The sequence below is a fragment of the Rhinolophus hipposideros genome (genome assembly GCF_964194185.1).
Source record: "Rhinolophus hipposideros genome assembly, chromosome: 12".
In the NCBI taxonomy this organism is placed as follows: Eukaryota; Metazoa; Chordata; class Mammalia; order Chiroptera; family Rhinolophidae; genus Rhinolophus; species Rhinolophus hipposideros.
Genome location: NC_138058.1, coordinates 27,061,538 through 27,083,105, shown reverse-complemented (window position 1 = coordinate 27,083,105; position 21,568 = coordinate 27,061,538). Strand labels below are relative to the sequence as shown.

At 33.4% G+C, this 21,568-nt stretch overlaps 1 protein-coding gene across 13 annotated transcripts in view; it reads right to left on the bottom strand.

Annotated features, from left to right (window-relative positions):
- Nucleotides 1-233: 233 nt before the first annotated feature.
- TIA1 (TIA1 cytotoxic granule associated RNA binding protein) overlaps nucleotides 234-21,568 on the bottom strand; it is a 30,331-nt gene continuing 8,996 nt past the window's right edge. For 2 of the 13 annotated variants that reach the window (XM_081069738.1, XM_081069742.1), the window contains exons 3-13: nucleotides 18,882-18,980; nucleotides 18,310-18,364; nucleotides 18,105-18,137; nucleotides 16,806-16,893; nucleotides 13,589-13,664; nucleotides 7,602-7,710; nucleotides 7,119-7,214; nucleotides 6,918-7,002; nucleotides 6,559-6,682; nucleotides 5,561-5,706; nucleotides 234-4,592 (exon numbers count right to left, since the gene is read on the bottom strand). In XM_081069738.1, the coding sequence (XP_080925864.1) occupies nucleotides 4,466-4,592; nucleotides 5,561-5,706; nucleotides 6,559-6,682; nucleotides 6,918-7,002; nucleotides 7,119-7,214; nucleotides 7,602-7,710; nucleotides 13,589-13,664; nucleotides 16,806-16,893; nucleotides 18,105-18,137; nucleotides 18,310-18,364; nucleotides 18,882-18,980 (1,038 nt within the window). In that variant the 3' untranslated portion in view covers nucleotides 234-4,465. The other 11 variants (XM_081069745.1, XM_081069744.1, XR_013994694.1 and 8 more) reach the window with 10 other exon arrangements.

The following is a 21,568-nucleotide window of genomic DNA, read 5'->3' as shown; positions in this document are numbered from 1 at the left end:
TTTTCTTTTGCTGGATGTTCTTCCAGTATTTAAGCCGTCTCACATCCTCCATACTATACAATTTATCTGCATAGCCCAACTTGTCAGATAAGAGTCTAGCCTTCTGAACATCAGTCTGGACTGGGTACCAAGTCACTTCACAGGTGTTATCCTGGGACTTCCTTTTATTTTACTCGTGTTGGATCCTGTTTCTAGACACTACATATTTTTTTCTTGATTTACATTCTTGTTTTGATGGAGTGGATCCAGTAGATGAGAATCAGTGAACAGGAAGAAAATCTTTTGAGAACTTGTATGTCTAAAAATGCTATTTTTGTTGTCGTCATGACAGTATAATTGGAGAGAGAATTCATTCAAACTTTGGAAGACAGTACCCCATTGATCCCTGGTTTCCAATGTTTTTGTTGAGTATTATCCTCAACCCTTTGGCTACCTGGTAAATTTCACAATATTCTCTTTATGTCTGGTGTCCTAAAATTGCATGGTGGTATGCCTTCGTATGGGTCTTTTATAGTTATTATGCTGATAACCTTTTTTCAATCAGAATCATTTTATTAGGGAAAATTTATTACCTAATAAGTCCCACCCACTCCCTTATTTTCTGTTCTTTTCCTAGAACTCCTATTGGTTACACATTAAACCTCCCAAATTAACCCATATTTATTTTTCCCCCCTTTACTTCTGATTTCTGTTCTAGAACATTTGTCTTTTAATATTTTCATTGAATTTATTCCTATTTTAGGACTAAAATTTTACTAGTATCCTGTTCTAATTTCTTGAATACAGTGTTTTATGTCAGTTTTTAGACGTTTCCTAATTCTTGGGAATTGCTTTTTGTTTAGATCTACCTTTTACAATCAAAATTTTTCTCAATTTCTGATGATTGGCTGTCTTTATTTAAAAGTGAAGCACTAAAAACCTGTTTGGAAGATTTGTGGCCAGTTGGCTTTTTGTTGGAGACCCTCAAATGTCAGCACCTGCCTTTTCTTCAAAGAGTTTCGTCTTTCACGGAAGGATCCTCCGTGTCCTGCCTGATATGTTTAACTGTGGCTATTTGTATTGTAGAGCTGAACAAGGAGCTGAGCAGTTCATTTATCCAGCATGTAAAATTGTGCTTAATCTCTATTTTCTGTACAGCATCTCACCCGAGGCCTAGTAACCTGAGTCAGACATTTGTTTTTTCCTTGTTTAGTTGAACTGCTATCAGAATAATTTCAGCCTTCAACTTGAGAGGCCATAAGGTAAAATCCTATTCAATTGAGACATTCACATGCACTTTATTAAGGCTCTTAAATTAACATTTGTTGTTTTGGAGGTATATTCTTCAAGTTTTAAACACAGCAATAAAATGTAGTGACTGGAGAAAATGTAATAACCCCCCACAAAAAACTGATTTTGTTCTTAGAAACCATCACTCTTTCATTGAAAGGAAGGGCTTCCTTTTGATTTCCTATAAACACATTTTATTTTTCCCATTCAACTGTGACCTCAAGAGCACCCTATGGCACTTAGTAAACCTCTTTGTATATGCAATCCAGTCCTATCAACTACCTTCTTAAATGTAACAACTCTCACACACATATATAAAGGAAGATGAGCAAGCACAGGGACAAAACAGAAGAATAAAAACTATGTTGTGAATCTCATTTTCAATAGGAAGATAATACCAACAAGGAAAATGAGATCCTGGTTCATAATGAGTTAAATCTAGAGAATTCTAATTCTTTGTGGTATCAAACAGTAACCCAATGCAAATCATGGTTTCTGGAATAAGATTTTAAAAAATCGAACAAATATCTGAATGAATAGAACAAAATGGCTAGACAAAAAAAAAAAACACCAAAAAAACAAAAAATCTCTCACACAATAATCACTGCAAGAAGATCCCACAGGTTATAGAAAAGATAAAGGAACTTTAATATCCAAACAGTCAGGGCAAAAAATACTGGATTAATGACCCAGTAAATGTGAATTACTTCAGGTTCTTTACAGTACCAGATGTATTTTAAAATAAAAGCTGAATGCATATCGCAGATAATGAAACCATTTCAAAAACTTTTAATTTCCTTACCTGATACCAATGCCAGTATGTTTAGACTGAAAAATCTTTAAATGATCTGTTTTAACACTAAGAGTATGATTTAAATCAAAGTTAGCAATGTTCCTGAAATATGAATTTGTTCAGTAGTAACCTTTTCATCATGAATAATAAATACCACTTTCTTTTCAAAAAGTAGTCAATGTACATTTTCGGATTTGTGCAAGAAAATATACTGGCTAATAAAAAGTGTTATTATTTGTTGAAAGAAAAACTATACTTTTGTTTAAATTATGTATGCCCAAATAATTTACCCTGCAATCCACAGATGTATAGTAAATAAAATATTTCTGAATCAGAGAAAAATGAGGGTCCTAAAATAGAAACATAAGCTACTAGACTCTAAACATAGCTTCCTGGTATTTTATTCTTTTTTGAGTATTTCATCGAAGCTGCTTTTGGTTGCATGCCCTGATCTGTAGAGGTTAACAAGGAAATAAAATTTCCAAGTAGTTAAAAAATTTACTCATCTTCCATAAAACAACTTTTAATGTTGCAACATTTAAAAATACACAGTGACTTAATGAAACATCAGTACAACTGCATAGAATAGAGCTCCAGAGAATTGTTTACTTATGTGTGTCTTTCCTGGGCTCTGGTTTACAAGAGTATTGGCTTAGAGACCAGTTTAGAGTCATTTGCTCCTACTTGGAAGATACAGGCCAGGAAACTCTAAGATTTCACAGGCCTTTTCTCTTTCTAAATAAAATGGTAGGAGCTCTCTGAAGGTCTTAAAAACAACCGACCATCCAAATGTGTATACTGGGGACCCTTCCTGTTTGTGAGTCAAGGAAGAAGGGAGTTTGTGACTTTCACTGAAAACAAAACAAAATCTCCCGTAACTCTTCTAAGAGACACTGAAATGTACTAGAAATTTTAAAACTAGAACAATGCCATCAAAGGTTAAGCCTCTTAATGCTTGGAGCCATCCCAAAATAATAAAATTGGGAACTCCAGGGAAATAGGTACAAAACAAACAAACAAAAAAAAAACCCAAAATAATGATTGCACTGAGGATTCTCCTCTTTGAAGGCTGTTTAAGGAGGTAGGATTTTAAGGATTTTTTTGTGTATTTATCTTTTGGCCTCTGAATATTTAAAAAATGCTTTGCCCGGCTGGTCCTTCAGGCTAATTTTGGAGTTCACAATGAACCCCAAGCCTGACATAGGATATTCTACAGTTTCACAGCTATCCTTTGTACATATTAAAATTTAGTTGATTTACTCTTTTTGAGTAAATAAACTAGAAAATGGCAAATTAATATATTCCTTTACATAAAACTTTGTCTCAAAATTCTTGAAAAACAAGAGCAGATGACTTTGTATTTAAAGACTACCAAAGTGTGTATTTGATATTCACATGCAAACTTAAAAACCTTCTAAATCTCCTGTCAACTCTGCATGATACCTTTAAGAAGGAAATGACATACAAAGTTTGCTAACTGTGCAAAATATTAAATTGCTAAAACATTTTACATAATGAAATAATACATGTAAATGTAGAAGTTGACACATGAAATTAGCACGGGTTCATAAGAACTTATCACATTTCTGAGATTTTCTTTAGTAACAAGTTTTTGTTTTCGTATTTCCTGGCACATCGCAAATTTATCACAGAAGATAAAAATCCTTTTAAACAAAGTCAACAGAGAATTCTTGAGGCACCTTCTCATATAAAACACAAGATGAATGCAATTATCAATCCATCTGAGAAAAGTTTTCAATCTAAGTGAGCATCATTTTTCCCATTTAAGTATATTTTACAGAACTTTAATAAGGCAAGACAAATTTGTGAAAAAATGTAGATACAAAAATGATGTAAACTAATAATTTATATTTAAAAACCCCCAAAGGGAAAACAGTGAAGATGGGATAGTTCAAACAATACCTTTTAAAAAAAACCCTAAAACAATTGTGCACAAGCTGAAGATTACAAAGAACTTCTAGACTCTGCACAGTTTTGGCTTTTTGTTTTTGTTACACCTTTATATTACATGTTTGAAATCATATTAGGAATGCGAACTAGAACTGCACACTACTTTAGTGGAAAAAAGTTCGACATTGTGCAATTTTCTGCCTCTTAATTTTAAAAAAGTGGCAGCAATCCCTGCATTTGTATTTGAAACAAGGATCTGAGAAACTTTATCAAAAAAGGTAATGAAGGCAAAAATTGGCAGACATCCAGCATCTTGTTTCTTTTTAAAACAACGTGGATAAGTAATTTCATGATTAAAAAAATGAATCTTTTAAATAAATACATTGTATCTGACATTTGCACTGACTGATTTGATAAATCTTTAAGTAAACAACGGCTTTACTATACTCCCTGTAGCCTCAAGCCACTGGCTTTAGATTTTGGAGTCCTTTTTCACTGGGTTTCATACCCTGCCACTCGATACCCTGCAGGCTGATTAGGCAACATGCTGCCATTCTGTCCTGGAGGAGGCTGCACTCCATAATTTGGTCCCATCCACGGTGCAGAAGATTGTGTCTGACTGGTAGAAAATGTGAAAGAAGCAGAGGAGAGGGGAATTCCACTGATTAAAATAAAATGTACTGCCAAGAACAAATAACATGTACTGGGGAAATATACTTTTCATTAAGCCCAAATATAAGAATAATTGTTATGCTAAGGAGAGGGCAAACATTTCTTTTAAAAAACAAGCTTCCTCATAGGTTTAATTTGTGCAGTTTAATTTTGTTAGTTTATAACTAAGAAAATACCTTTAACCTATAAACATTTATCCTCTTTGACCTCAGAAAAAAAATTCATCTTTTATAAATACTGTCCATCTGTGTTGGACATATGTTCAATAAGCCACTGGAAATAAACTTGACCATTTGGTATGATGAAGACTAGCATTTATATTACTCAATGAAGAAATTGAACAATTATTAGCATATGTAAGCTCAGATTTTTTCAACATTATAAATATAAGAGTCTTTTTTTAAGATTCTTTTAAAATAAATACTGCAAAGTATTTTAATTTCCAGTTTATTTTTCAAAAATTTAAGTAAAACTGCATAATTCAGAGTATATAAAAAAAGCTTCCACGTAACAATGTATGAATAAACCTTTTTGCATAGAAAAAAAGCAGAATGAATATAACACTAGCAACAAAATAACTGTATTCAAGAACGCCAAGTGACCATTAGTCATATAAAAAGCTTAACAACTATTAAGCTCTTATTTTCTTACTTAAATATTAGTTGCTTCATTATCAAAATTATTACAATGCTGGTTATACCTCAAGGCAATATATTTCTAGGCAAATTTTTGAAGAGATACACTTAAAATTATAAATAAAACTAATTTTTTTTTTTTTTTAAACCAAGTCTTTCAAAGGCTACAGCTATGCTTTAGAAAGAGGGCCATATTACCTAGTAATTACTTAAAAATTTCTTCCTAAGTTCTTGACATTTTCAAAGGCTAATAAAAAAGGAAAAGAGCAAATATGCTTACTTAAATCCCTGCTGGTTCCATGCCTGGCCGTACATTCCATATGCAGGTACTTGCCAACCGTTAGGCATATACTGGCCAATTTGTTGTGCGTTTCCATACCACTGGCCCCACTGGCCATAAGCTTGTGGATATCCAATTTGATTCTGCTATTAAGTAAAATTATAACAGGTAATTACTATTTGAAGTTATATGTCTTAATGTACCACAAATACCTAATGTACCACAAATACATAGGCATAACACATAGGGCATCATTACAATGAAAAAGAAAGGATAAATAAGAATTTAGACAGTGACTGCTAAAAAAAAAAAATAGGGTTATATTGCTGTAACTATGTGATGTTCTGAATGGCATATTCTTTGTAAGGCAGTAGGTAATGCCCTAATATAAATACTACACTCAGCATAAGTGTTTTGTAAACTATCCACATGACTGTTTCCTTTAGGTAAGGAAGATATAAAGATTATTTATTCCTATATTCAGTTTACTTATGAAACTTATTACAATTTAGGATTTTCTTACTCCTATCTTGGTGCTCTATTTACAAGTTCCTCATAGAAATCTTTGTGGGATCAAGTTAACCACTAAAGCTGCCTGGAAAAACAAAAGCAGCAAAATCTGGAAGAAAATCCCAAGGCCCTAAACATAAATATAGCTTTATTTTTGTTTCAATTGAGTCGACCATACTTGTGAGTTCTCCAAACAGTATGTGAATAAATCTACCAAGCATTAAGAAAAAATTTAGTAAGGTTTGTGAGAACATTTTAAATTCCACTGTGTGTCAGCCAACTGAGGCAGTCACATTCACCATGCCACCACTGAAATCCATGACCCACCAAGCTGGAACTGTAATACAGGTAGGAAGAGCCCTGCTATACTATTGCTTTAGTGGGAACTAGCAAGTTATTAACAAGGATTATAAGCAATTTCATTTTAAGATAACCTTATTATCAGTATTCGCCTAGCCATTACTCCGCCAAGTCAAGAACCCGCTCACCTGTTGCACGGGGTTTATCATATCCAGAGTTTCTTTGCCCCAATAGCATTTCACAACATGGCCTTCGATGGTAGTTCCATTAACAGACACAATTGCATGTGCTGCACTTTCATGGGAATTGAACCTATCAAAAACAATATTAAGGACACCAATATAAATTATTTGAAATACTTATGAATAAAACCTATTTATAAAACAGGCAGTTCATTAAAAGAATTAATAAAACGGCATATTTTCTTTTTTTGTTAGATCTTGGAATTCTGGAGAAACTTCATTTAATAGAAGGTGTTTTATTGGCTTTGTGTTAGAAGGAGGGCGCTATTCCAAAAACAGCGGCAAATTAAAAAAACGATCCCTACCGAACAAATGAATATCCTTTATCTGGAAAGACTCGAATTTCCATTATTTGTCCAAATGGCGAAAAAGTCTGACGCATTAGCTGTTCTGTTAGAAAAGAATAAAAACAAACCCCAATAAGTCATGTTAAAATTCTACAAACATTAAGCTTTTCAGTTTAAAAAAATTAATCTCCAGATGCCACACAGGTCAAGCTGCCGTACCTGTTAGCCCAGAGGTGACCCCTCCACAGTAGACAGTACAGTTGCTTGGACTAGACTGATTTACAACCTCATCATATGATAGCTGTTTGGTGTTTGCTGTGGATGGAAAGTTTTATAATTTTAATTCGTTAAATAAAATGTTCAGAAAGAGAAATGCAGCATATTAACTACACTACTGTAACGGTAACATTGACCAAAATGCTTATATGACACATATTACATTTGACTGAAGATTAAACCTCCCCCAAGAATGTCTAAAAAATTACTTGGTATTTTCTATTTAATAGGAGACTTGACATTAGAGATAGTACCATTTATTATTTATAATTACAAAAATGAAAACTAAGTACATTTTTGAACAGTAGTCTTGATTTGCTTCTCATCTATTTCTGCAACAAGTCTCCGGGAACAGCTCTAACATTTAAAATCTAGTGTATTTTCCTCCAAAATTCCACATTTCCTTTTCTTCTCCAATACACCTACACTCATATGTACTCTTTGGAGCTGGAGGCTTTCGGGTTGCCCAGTTAGTTCTGATTTGTCTTCCACCAAGCCACTGGCCACCCATCTGTTGAATGGCGTTTTCTGCATCCTGTTCCGTACAACAGTAGAAATGACAAAGAAGCCATTATTAGTTGATGTTTGAACAACTGTTAGCAGTAGAGAAAACTCATCATTGCTTTTCACAAATATTTTTTGAACGAACATGCTTTATGAAATACACAATATATAATAGCTCACCTAAAATTCAATGGTGCTTTTAAATTATCTTTTATTTGGGTATCAGACAATGTTAATTGAGAGTCCAGAGCCCAAAAGCCCTTCTGAAGCAGCCAAAGTTCATGCAACAACTCAAGCCTACTATGGATGAAAATCTTACTTTATACAATCCAACAAGCTTGTTAATGACAGTATTTTGTTTCTCATTTCACCCAACAAGTAAATGTTGAATAGCTATCATGTTCTAGGAAGCAGGTTAAGCGCTAGGCATGTGTTGGTGACTGAGGCAGACATGGTCTCCGCTGCCAGAACTTACATTCTTTTGGGGGGACAAATAATTACAAATTGTGGTACATGCTCTGAGAGAAATAAAAGGCTGATAGAAATAGAAATTATGGATGTGGGAATTTACTTTAGATAGCATGATTAGGGAAGGTCTCGCTGAAATGACATTTAAGCTGAAATTGAGAGGAATAGAAACTAGCCAAGTCAAAACACAGGGAAGAAAGCCCCGGGAGAGTGAAAAGCATTGCAAAGTTTGTTAAGGCAGCAAAGAGATTAGTCTGCATCTGAAAGAACAATGTGGAAGACAACTAAGTTTCAGTGGAATCTAGTGAGCAAAAAGCAAGGGTGGAAGAGGAAGAACCTGAAAGATTTTAAGTAAGAAATCATCATGATCAGGTTTATGTTTTAAGAGGGCCATTCTTAGTGCTGGGAAGAGAACGGTTTAGGGAAATGGGTCGTAAAAAGAAAAAGACACTTTATGAGACTAATAGATTAATAATATCCATATTTAAAAGCTGTTAGTGGTCAGGACGAGTACAGTAGCAGTGAATGGAATCTAAAGGAAGTCGACAGAATTAGGGGTGGGAGGTGCATAGTAAGCGAAAGGAGAGGAATCAAAGATAACTCCTAGATTCCTGCTCGGCAATAGGGAGGATAGTACTAGCATTGACTGAAATAAGAAGCCTGGGAGGGAGGGGCAGAACAAGTTTGAGGAAGAAACAAAAAGCTGCACTTAAGGTATTAAGTTTGAGATTCTATAAGACATCTATCTAAATGAAGACCATTTATTTTTAAGTGTGGAGCACAAAGCAGTAAACTGTACTAGAAATATAAAATTAGAGTTATGAAGAAAAATTAGAGAGTGAAAAGAAAAACATCCTGGTTTAGAGCCCTGAAAAAAAATGCAAAATCTGAAAACTGGGTAAAGGAAAAGGTGCCAGGTAAGGTAACTAAGGAGGAGTAATCAGTGAGGAAGGAAGAAACCCACAAAAGTGTACTGTCACAGAGCCAAGGAAGGAAAAGTCAAGAGGCGAACTTGAAAAGAGTAATGTTGGTAGAGGATGGTAGAGAGTTGATAGAGCATAAAAGCAAACTTGGAATGAACTGAAAAGTAAATGGGGTGCTGGTTTGGTTTGCGTGTGTCAAATGTAAGCTTAACCTAGCACAAAGGAACAGGCAAATTCAAGGCTAAATAAAAGCCATTCTTGAGACATAGAAAAAGCAAATGCATACAGCAGTTCCCCTTTATCCATGGGGAGTATGTTCCAGGACCTCCAGTTGATGCCTGAAAACACAGCTAGTACCAAACACTATATATACTAAGTTTAATTTATAAATTAGAAACAGTAAGAGATTATCAATAAATAACTTATGAAATAGAACAATTATAATAATATACCATAATAAAAATCATGTGAATGTGGTCTCTCAAAATATCTTACTGTACTGTACTTAACCTTTTCACTTAAAAAAAGCACTTTATGGCTTTTCTTTGGCATATCTGAACCAGCATCACTACTCTTGTGCTTTGGGGCCATTAGGTAAAATAAGGGTGACTTGAATACAAACACTGCGGTACCACTACAGTTGATCTGACAACCGAGACAGCTACTACTGTGTTTCCCCAAAAATAAGACCTAGCCGACAATCAGCTCTAATGTGTCTTTTGGAGCAAAAATTAATATAAGACCCCGCGACCCCGTATTGTATTGTATTATATTATACCCATTCTTATGTAAGACCCGGTCTTACATTAAAATAAGTAAATATCGTAAATATCGTAAATTTGTTACCGGTACATACAATTTCTTGTACTTTGTATCTGTTATTGTTTTTTGTAATTATTTGTTACATAAAATTTCTTCTACCATAGTATGTTAAAAAATAAATGCTAAAATTCCTTTATAATACAAAACTCAAGTACCTAAATGTAAACAAATAAAAATTTGAATCAAAAAATTAAAACGAAAGATTTTTCCCCCCTGAAAGTTTGGGCCAAAAACGAGGGTGCACATTATACACGACAAAATACAGTATTCGCTCACAACGAAGGAAAAAACTTTTTATCTTGTGTATGTGTTTGTGTGTGTGTGTGTATGTGTGTATGGTTGTGAATGGGAGGTGAAGTTGAAGCATACACAAACAACGTTTTTGAGAAGCTTGATTCTGAATTACAGCAGAGAAATGGGGATATAGGTAGGAAAGGGATAGGGCTAGGAAAGTGTGACTTTGATTAAGAGATATGAGAACATACGTTTTTAGTTGATAGGAATGATCCAGTGGAGAGGGAAAGATTGGTAACACAAAAGAACAAGTATAGCACATTTTATACAAGTCCATTCATAGAAAAATGTTTGGAACAGGGAAACCTATATAGATAAAAGTAGATTAATAGTTGCTCAGGCCTGGGAGGGGAGAAGGTGTAGAAGGGAAGGATAGTAACTGCTAAGGAGCAAATGGCTTCCTTTTGGGGTGATGAAAATGTACTAAGACTGTGGTATGTGACAGTTAAATAAGTTTGTGAATATTCTTTAAAAAAACCCAGTATATACTTAAAGTGACTAGATTTTATGGTATCTGAACTATATCTCAATAAAGTTGTAATAGGAAAAAAAACAAGCACAAGGTCAAAGTCCTTGAAAAGGCTAGCGAGGTGGGATCCCAACTATAAGTGATTAGGCCTTTTACAGGATCTTTCCTCCACTATAACAGGACGAAGGGGAAGGTGGATGCATTTTATGTAGGTTTGGTGGTTGAAGGCTGAGGGAATTCCTGTGTAAGTTTTCTCAGTGAAGCATAAGGTTGACAGCTCGGGTGAGGATGGAAAAAAGAGAGAGACTATTTGAGGAGATAGAAGGGGGCATAAAATAGTGATCAAAGAATGGGAAATCAGACTTCCTAGAGAAACATAGGTTTGCAGAGATAACCACCGTGTACTCATCTAATATGTGTTAAATTAGAAGTGAAACCAGCTGACTCAGTTTTTCTCTAACAACGTGCAGTTACTTCGGAGTAGATAGAAAAGCTATATTCTACCAGTGTTGGGGTCTGCCTAGCACACACAACACAGGTAGATGGGCAAACGGAGTGGGCGTAACTGCAATCAGGGCTGTGGCACTTCACAACAACCAGAGTGCCTACCAATCACATATCGCAAATTTTATAGAAGCTGAAATGTAAACTTGGGAAGATTAAATCATTCAAGGTCAGACCTATCAGCATTCGATGGTTGTCAGGATTCAAATTTATCTCCAGCTAACTCCAGAGGCCACAGACATCCTCCGCGATCTGACGCTATTCCATACTAAATATGGATTTGATAGTGATTTTTATACAGCAGGGGCCTACAGTCCATAATCTCAAATGGAAAAAATAAATTCCTAGCCCACCCAAAGCCCCCAACCTATTTCCCCAACTAGCACAAAACACTAAAATCCTACTGTTTCCCCGAATATAAGACCTAGCCGGACAATCAGCTCTAATGCATCTTTAGAGCTGATTGTCCGGCTAGGTCTTATATTCCGGGAAACAGTATATATCAACCCTCCAAGGAACTCACAATAGTTGTGGCTATCAGCCCACTGTATAAGGTAGTTTCCTACCTTTCCTAAATATTATACTGTGGATAACAGTAAAGCTTTCATAACCAACTATACTCTCAGTTTTTCTTTTCTCATCTCACAGAAAACAATGTAATTGGTAGACGGGACACATATATGGCGGAGCTTTTATCTTTTCATCTCTCAATATTCTTTACTATTTCTAACTTTTCTTCTAATATGTAGGTTTTTCCTGACATCTTAGGCTTACCCCCTTTCTTCACAGGTTTTTCTATTTTCTTGGAAGACATTTTCACTTCTTGAGAGGAAGATGATGGCTATACTGCACAACATTTAAATAACCTGATCACAAGTTACAATGTTACTATACAAACAGCTGAGATACAATTACATTCTATATTCTTTTGCCTGAACTTGTAAACCATGTAAATACTTTTAGGACAGATTTTTTTTATTTGGAAAGTCAATTTTGGGCCAAATGGTTACAAGTTGTTATGGCACATATCTGGATAGTAAGAGTTCATGGTGAGGAATAACCAGACATTCGTTCCAATGTAGATACAGGAACTGGAAAAAAACAAGACAGTTTGACACTACTCGGCCTAACTGCAAACAGATTTATTTTTTAAAAACCCAGAAGAAACTGGCACAGTAACTGATGCTCATGCATTTAACCTGAAGCCCTCAAGAAATAACATCTATTTCAAATATTCCTTTTACTAAATTATAAAAAGCCTTTCTAAAATGTTTCATACTATCACATACTTTTAACGGCTCATTCTAAGGCACTCTTATACAAACAGTACAGTATTTCCATACTTATCATTGGCAAACCATAGTCATAACATAGAGGCAATATAATAAAATCCAAGGTTAATGAAATCTTAGTGTATACTCCAAGATTAGTGAATGTAAATTCTCCCACCATTCACCCTTATATTTTTGGAAATGTGGTTATCTCTGTATTTAACTGTTTTGAACCTTGAGTTATGACACTAAAAAAGTTAATTTTTGAATTTGTAATATATTTACTAGGTTCAAACTTCAAATAATACAGTGAGAAGCTTCCCACTCTATCTTCCATTGGCTTAACTCTCGTTACCTACCCCCAAACAGGAAACCCTGCAACAAGTTTCTTTTTTAAGAGCAGAAGAAAACATACACACACGTGCACGCACATGTCACCCAAATATATGCTCCCTTCCCTTTCACACAAATGAACTTTTTCATCTAACAATATACCATGGAAATCTTTCCATAAATCGCACTCTGCACTTACAGAACTTCCTCATTCTCTTTTTAAAAACAACAGCACTATATTACACAGTTTGGGGGACACGTCAAAGATTTTATCCACCTGTCACATGAAATATGAGCCTTTTCCTTCTTTATATACCCTACTCTCACCTCTCTTTTGACCAACTGCACTGTCGTTCCTTTTCTTGGCAAAACCCAGAAATCTCAAGTCCATGAAAATTGGTGTTCAAAAAATATATGTTGAATGAAAGAAATGATGAGACATTTTCAAATACATTAATAAACAATTTTTTAAAAAGTCCCCGCCCATTGGCACATTTTATTAGCTATTTTAAATTATCATGGGAGTATAAAACAGGGAGATAATGAATTAAATATATAAATGAGATTTTCAATATCCATCTTTGGCTGATAATTTAAACATCTCTAGTTTCACTAGTCTGAAAACATTTTAACAGTACTTTGCATGCAGAGGTGCTAAGTAAAAGTTGAATAAATAACCAAACAGGAGAAAGAACATATCCTTTAGCCAGAGTGTTAATTACCAGTGAAATGAACAAGTGGCAGATGAAAGGATTAACAAAACAAAATGAGTATTTTTATTCTTTATTCTTGAAGCACTGCACATGCACTATGTATTGAGCTCACCCATTTGTTGAAAAAGGAGACAAAGCCATATCCCTTAGACTTTCCTGTTGCCATGTCTTTTACCACTCGGGCATCTCTGAAATCAGAAACAATCAGAAGTTTAGGTTTGCAAACTCTCCTCTGGATATCAAGTGAGAATTTTATACAATTCATTTTCATGTTTCATCTTCATTAAAATAAACCTTTAACGCAAATTCACGTTTTATTCTATAAAATTTATCATGTATTAGCAAATGAGGCTTAATTTTATAAACATGCAAATCAGTAACTTCTTAAATATGTATGTATATATTGTACAGAAATTGCCTCCCAGTCCAAAAAGTTTAAAGCTTTTAAATATTAAGCATGGTGAAGGCAGCTATTCACACGAATTACTTAACCACTTATAGGGTTCACAGGCACATTAGATGAATGGCTTTCTTTAACCATGCGATTCATAATTTGCTATTTGATACTGTATACTACCTAATCAGTAAAAAATTAAAGTAGAAAACTGGAAACTAAGCGAATAAAAAACTTGTATATTTCCTATTAAATTATGTTTTCTCATATCAATTCATACCCCCCTTTTGGACTATGGGTAAATTTTGAAAACTTGACATTTTCAGAAATGCTAAATCACTGAAGAAAAATACTAAACACACACTTTAGTTTTAAATGATATACGAAGGATTTTATATTGAATTTTAAAATAGCAATCATCTAAGATTGATTGGAAACTACAAGATATAAAAGCAAAATTTTAAAGTCAGAAAATAAAAAAGCACGCCAACATTTATCCACTGTGAACCGTAGCTTGTAGTTAGCCAGGGCAATTCTGTCCATTCTTCAGAGATACTCTGCAAAATAACCAGAGCCCTATTATTTGAGATTGAGTAAAAAACCCAGCCATGATAGCTAAAACTCCATACCTCAAAAAATTGGACTCAAATTGTGCTTCACAGGCAATCTGCTTTTAAGTTAGCCAGGTATGTCACAATGCTTGTTCTCTCAGGACACATGAACAAAACAGGCACTTTCACAACAAAAACCCAAGTCAGAAAGCCATGCAATATAATTTTATATTAAAAGTATACAAAAGCATATTTTGATCAATTTAGGGGTGATTTATTGTTTAGGGTCAAAATGACAAAGAGGTAGTGGTGAAAAGGGAAAACTAATGCAAGTCACTTAATATGTAAAAATACTTATCAAATTATCTGTATGGTACACATGCATTTAATTTGGTAGCTGATTCACTTCTATACCAAAATTTGTTAAGACTAAATTCAAGGAAGAGGAAGAGTTTACTGTATTTAATTAGGGAAAGTACTATTTTTTTAATACTAAATATTTTAATAGGTGACTATTTACTGTACATCTTCTATAAATCAAACACTGTTGTAGGATCTCTACTGATAATATCTGACTATCATAAGAACATTTCTATATATAGTTAGGTATCATCTTATCTCCTTTAACCAAAAAAATCAGGAAATGATGCTAACCTACTGAAAATGATTCTTTCAAAATTTAGGAGTACTAACTCTTTGGGTAGCCTAAAGCTTAGACATATTACCTCAACTGAAAATCATAAAACTTAAGGCCTTACCTAAAAAAAAACTAATATATATATATATATATATATATATATATATATATATATATATAATCATGGTTGCCCATAATAAAATCTACAGACTATAATTATGATACCAACATATTTTACAAAAAAAGAAATTGATCCATGATTAAACTCCTGAAATTGCTGAAATCTAAATGTCATTTAACTTAAATTCACCAATTATTAAATAATTTTTATCTAATCCTAAACTAAAATTCCCATGTTTTCAGAACAGTTACTTCAATAAAAATTAAAGCATTTAATAAAATAGCTACTTAATCTGCTGAAGTGCTAGAAAATTTTCTTTCTAAAGTTAAGTTTCAGGAAATATTAGCCTTGAAATATATTTCTCACTTATTTCTGAAAGGATTCTCTAAGAAAGAAGCCACAAATATCTAAATCAGGGTACTTTAATCCTTTTATGGTCCTGCAACTACTCTGAAAATAGGATCAACTTATAAAGATACTCCACATCAAAAGGAAAACAAACACAAAATTTTGTATAGAGATTTTGTAGAGGCCAAAGGTTAAGACCTTCCAGTCTAGATATCTGAAAGCAAGCTAACCATCATCAAAAACCTAAGATAAATTAAAAAGTATTATCGAGAAATTAGAACTTTACTTATTTTCTTAATCTGTTCTCACAAAGAAAAATGCCACCTAATGTAAGACTCTATTTACAAAGCCTAATCTCCCAACTGCCTTTAAAGTTGGCCCCTTTGGTATGCATTTTTGTCCTCCTACCAACAAATCACAAGGCTTCAAATGAAAACTCTCCCAAAACTCATCATCAATATTACTATTGGCATTTACTTTCCAGTCTCCTCACCTCATCTCTGCTGCTGGTCTGTTCATCAAAGCAAATTAAAACTAATGTTTATTTTTACTACTCTTCTAGCTGAAATAATAAAGCAACCGAAACCCTAAAGAAATCGTTTTCTAAATTCAACAATAACTTTTAAGAAAGAACTATAATCAAATTATTACTCTTACTCTATTATGGCATATTTTTCAAAATATTACAATTCTTTTATGATGAATCCTACCTTTAACGAGCTATTTACAAAGGGCCTAAACTGTATGATTAGTAACAAATGCAAGCACAACAGAGCTCCCCAGAATACTAAAAGGCATTATTATTGTTGTTGTTAGCATAATAAAAGGCTAGATACCTTGGAATTAACATTTAATAACTGCTTTTTAGGTTAAAGTGTTAAGGTTTGTTTTTGTTAAAATATCTCAACACAAAATGCATGGTATCATAGAAGTGCCCAAAAGGTCTAAATTCCTTAGTCACAGCACAAGTTTACTAAAGATTATAACCAAGCTAGCAAGATACTTATATAAGAAACTCTGCACTATAACAGTAAATTTGTTGTAAATTAAAGCTAATGCTAATTGAAAAAAAGATTTTGATATAATTGAAGGCCAAAGATGTATTTGTTAATGGGAAAACAATCTGAGTCTTAGCTGCTTGAACAGTCTCTAAACAATGTAATACATTATATTTAAGTGTTAAAATTAATGTCCAAAATTCATAACAGCTTTCCAAAGTACTTCTAAATAAGATTGTTTCTAATTAGTAGCATTTTACATTTATCTTCTGTTACTTACGATATTCTTCCAAACGGTGCAAAAGCAGCTTTTATATCTTCTGTTGTAATTTCTGGACTGAGATCACCAACAAAGACATGGAAATGATCTTATAAGGGGAAGGAAGGGGAAGTGAAAAGAAAAAGAAAATTTTAGAATTTAAAAAATACTAAAATCTATTCAATAAAGTATTCTTAAAATAATTTATGGATTATAGTAACAAGCAAAACACTATCCTATATCTACACAAATCCTATCAATTTTAAACATAATGAATCAAGGTGACAATACAGGAAAGATTTTCCTAAAAACTGTGATGTATCTAACTGGAAACTGAGTTATATTTCTACTTATAGCCAATTATTATACTGGTCTAAGAAAATAAACTAATAAAACGTTTAAGTTTTGCAAAGAAATTAATGACTTAATTACCATTCTAACAGTAATTATTTACATTTATTTACTCTACCACTTCATTAAAGCTTTACAAATTAAAATAAAATAGTGGTACTGTGAGTTATATAGGCTAAATTTGCCTTAGTTAAGACATGATATACTTGGTTTAACCATATTTTGTGAAGAACAATCAAAGAAATACCTTGCATTGCAACAGTTTGATGTTAAAGTATTTGACAGTTTTCTCAAAAGCCAACAGTTTTGGTTGCCCAGACATTACACCATTCAGTTTATGTGAATCCATGTGCAAGTGAACTAAGACTGAAGGCAACAGAATGAAAACAGTAATCCCTTCACTTTATATTAGAGTCATAAAAAAGCAATGGAGAAAAATAACGACCCCATATGTGAAGCTTTTTTTTTTTTTAAAAAAGACAATGCTCAAGAAAAGAAACACTTAAAAAATACAAGATAGTTGGATCAACACTTTAAAATAGACATATATTTCAATTCTGACAAAGTAGATTTGGAAAGAAAAGTTACCCCTACTTCGCAGGCCTTAAGCAACACATTGGGTTGCCATTTGGGAAACAGTTTCAGGAGCAACTCAAGCAATCAGAAGATCTGGATATGAAGCACAGATCATGACCTCAAGGAAGCAGGCTATCTTGCCCTTTAGTTGGTGAAAGTGTTTCTAAGGCATCAGCTGCTACCAAGAGGGTCAGAGAGCTTGAAATAGCACCAAAGTGGTGGACAAGCCACACTTGGTCAACACTGGGAAGAAGGGGAAAAATATTGCCAGAAACAAATAGAAATATGACCTCCTCCCTCCCCACTCCCCCCAATATCAAACAAAAAAACTTCAGGTGGTTAGTGAATACCCTTTCAAGAGATTTCATTTTATGTTTAAGAAGATACAATTACCTTGTGAACGCTGTGTGCTGACAACGGTACTACCTGATGACAAAGATTAGATTTGTTCTTAAATTTATTAACACAAACACATTAAATCATATCTTAGGATAACGATCAAAACATTACTGCAAACACGTATGATGCTTATATGCTTTACAATAAAACTACTGTGTACAATAACAACAAATGTTCAAAGAGTATAAAATATACTTACTGCTTGTATCTTTCTTTTGACTGCTGGGGGTTGTTGCCCAATTCACTTTGACTTCCTAAAAAAATTTTTCTACATTTATACTCCATAAAAATAAAGCTCAAAATCAGATATTACAAGATTTGCATCTATAAATACATAGGAATGTACATGTTTGGGATGAAACATTCAAGGGGATATCAGTTCAGGTCAAAATTTCAGTATTTATCTTTTAACCTATACTTATGCAAAAATGTTGACAGGTCCTAATCTTATATAAGTTTCTCTTAACATTCAACAATCTTTCTTATCTAAAGTACCAAGGAATGTTTTTCCTTTTATTCTCCCCCATTAGTATCCAATGTTCCTAGATATTCATCCAAGCTTGAGTAACTCAATAAATATTTTAGTTATTTCTCATGTGCAAGGCATGATGTAGGATACTAACATAAACATGCCCCCTAAAAGCTTTATCCTACCTTAATATTAAACGTGATTTTTTTGCTGTAAAGTGAATATGCTTCTAAAAAGGAAATACAACTATGCAACTTAAAAATTTCCAGTGCAAGTCACCTTCTTTAATGATGACAGCTTACCTTACCCATTATCTTCCGCCCATTCATAGCAGCTAGTGCTGCAGCTGCATGACGATGCTCATAAAATTCCACAAAACAATATGGATCGTTTCCAGCTGTCTGTTGAAGGAAAAATACAAGTCAATTTAAAATTTTATGCTCCCATTACCTTAAAATTATTAACATCTGTTACCAGGCCATGGACAATAGAGGGTCCATTCTATAAGTAAATCTTTAGATACGGAAGTAAACGCTTAACAATGAATTATTATTTTTCATAACAGCTGTATACAATGTCAGAGAGGTAGTCAATTTGGGGGGGGGGTGGTGTTTATCACTTTGTGAGAGCCATAAATGTCTGTTACGTTGTTTTGTACACCCGAAACTAATAAATGAACTATTTTTAGAGAAATCTATCTTCTTCAACAAGTCATGCTATACTACTACATACCCATATAATCTAATCTTTTATTAATGACTGAGCGTTCTAATTATGGCTAAATGGATATATAGCTATATTCTTCCCATCATCATATAATCTTTTCTTTTAGTTACAGAGGTTAAGTTTGACTAGACTCCTATGATCTCAAGTCTCGGTGTTGGCTTTTAATTTTTCTGTCCCTTCTCTGTGATATTACTTTTTATTGCTATAAAAATATATATATATATATATATACATATATATATATATATATCCTTGTTGTTTCTAACTTGCTGAGTAGCAGAAAATATCAGCCTTCTTAAACCTGTTTCTAAAATATAAATTGGCTCTGAAAACTGAAGAGGTTCTATAGTAAGTAAAGTTTTAGAATAGGGTTTTGGAATTTGGACGTTCTGACATCAATTTTTTAGCTGTTTACCAATCTTAAAAATTCTCTCCTCTTTTCTGGTCTTCCAAGTAGTTGAGGTTTCAGGATAAGTGAAGGATGGATATTTTATTGCAAATTAAAGCAGAAGAAGTACCCAATATTTTACACCTATCAGTGCAAAATACCAAATGACTTCATAGTCCATTTTTAAATTCTTTCCATAATCTCCTAAGCAGCATTGTTAAAATAAGACACTAAAAGACTAGAATGATACTAAAATAAAGAAATATGCCATTTTGTTTCAAGCATAATAGTTTAAAAAAGTCACTGGCAATGATTTTTTAGAATTTTATAGCAAAGAGACAACCACAAATTCACAATATTGAAAGTATCCATATTTAAAAAACCAGCAAATATAAAAATGTTTTAAAAATTGTATAATTCAAACACTACACTTAACAATTCTACTGCAAAGATCAATGGTTACAGGCATCAGAAGGTGGTTAGAAAAAGTAGCTTATATTTAAGAGTAGTGAAATCAAAATGAAAAAGAATGTTCATTTCAGTTAATTTGTATCCAGAAAAAACTGTATTCTTTAGATAAAAAGAATCTAAGCATACACATTATCAGCCTTTATGACAGGAAGTGTAAAAGTCATAAATATAGACACATCAGTCCAACAGTATGAATAGACTGGAACTTAGACTTTAATAGTATGTTCATTTAAGCCTGTGAGTGATCAATATTCAAAATTTACACAAAGTGGCAAAGGCTAACCTAGCTAGTCTTTGCTGTGGGTTAGGCAGTCATTAACATTTTGCCTAATGATCTTTACCAGGCAAAAATCTCGAATGACCCAGACAGGAAGAGAATGGCAGCCTACAAACCAATGGAAAGGATTTACATTCAGATAGTTCAATGTGGGTTTACATCTTTGCTTTGTCTAATTTCTGCATATAATGAATGGGTATAACATGTGCTTTACAATGTTTCTGTTGAACATTTGTGAAAAGGCATCAGAACTAAAATAAACTGAGCATTCCATAAATGCTATTTCTGGGATAAAGATGGAGACCCTTATAAAGAAAAGGATGGTTTCAAATTCTCCACCATTTTCTCATCTCTCTTCTTTTTCTCTAAGGGTACAGGATCTTTTCTTCTTTATTCAAAGGCATACAGATATTAAACGTGATAAGAAAACACTAAAGAAGAGTATAAAGGACAAAAAATTTGTTGAATCCATTTATATTTATATGATGATGACCCTGCCACATTAGAGGAAAGGTTTGATATTTTGAAATCTAAGACAAGATGGGGTGGCCAGTTAGCTCAGTTGGTGATGCTCTTAACAATAAGGTTGCCGTTTGGATCCCCACATGGGCCACTGTGAGGTGCGCCCTCCATAACTAGATTGAAACAACCAATTGACTTGGAGTTGATGGGTCCTGGAAAAACACACTTAAAGTAAATAAAAGTTAAAAAAATCCACAAGGAACCAGAGCCAATTGGCTACACAATCACTTTTTTTTTAACAATTACTTTTTAAATACCAAGTAAAAAGTTAAATTGGAATACAATAGAAAAGAAAACCAAGAGTTTAGAGGAGAGATCCTAGGAAAAAGGATTGCTCTTTAGCACTTGTTCCCATCAAAAAATGTTTCAAATGTCTTTTTATATTTGTACATATTGTTCAGGATTAACACCAATCAGATGAATGAATTCAATGTTTTTTCCTAAAGGTCTGATAGTTGGGAATCGCCACAATGCAAGAGAAACCTGAATCATGACCTTTAAAAATAAATTTTAAAACATTTTCACAGTATTAAATGTCTATTTTTTTTTAAAAGATTTTATTGGGGAAGGGGAACAGGACTTTATTGGGGAACAGTGTGTACTTC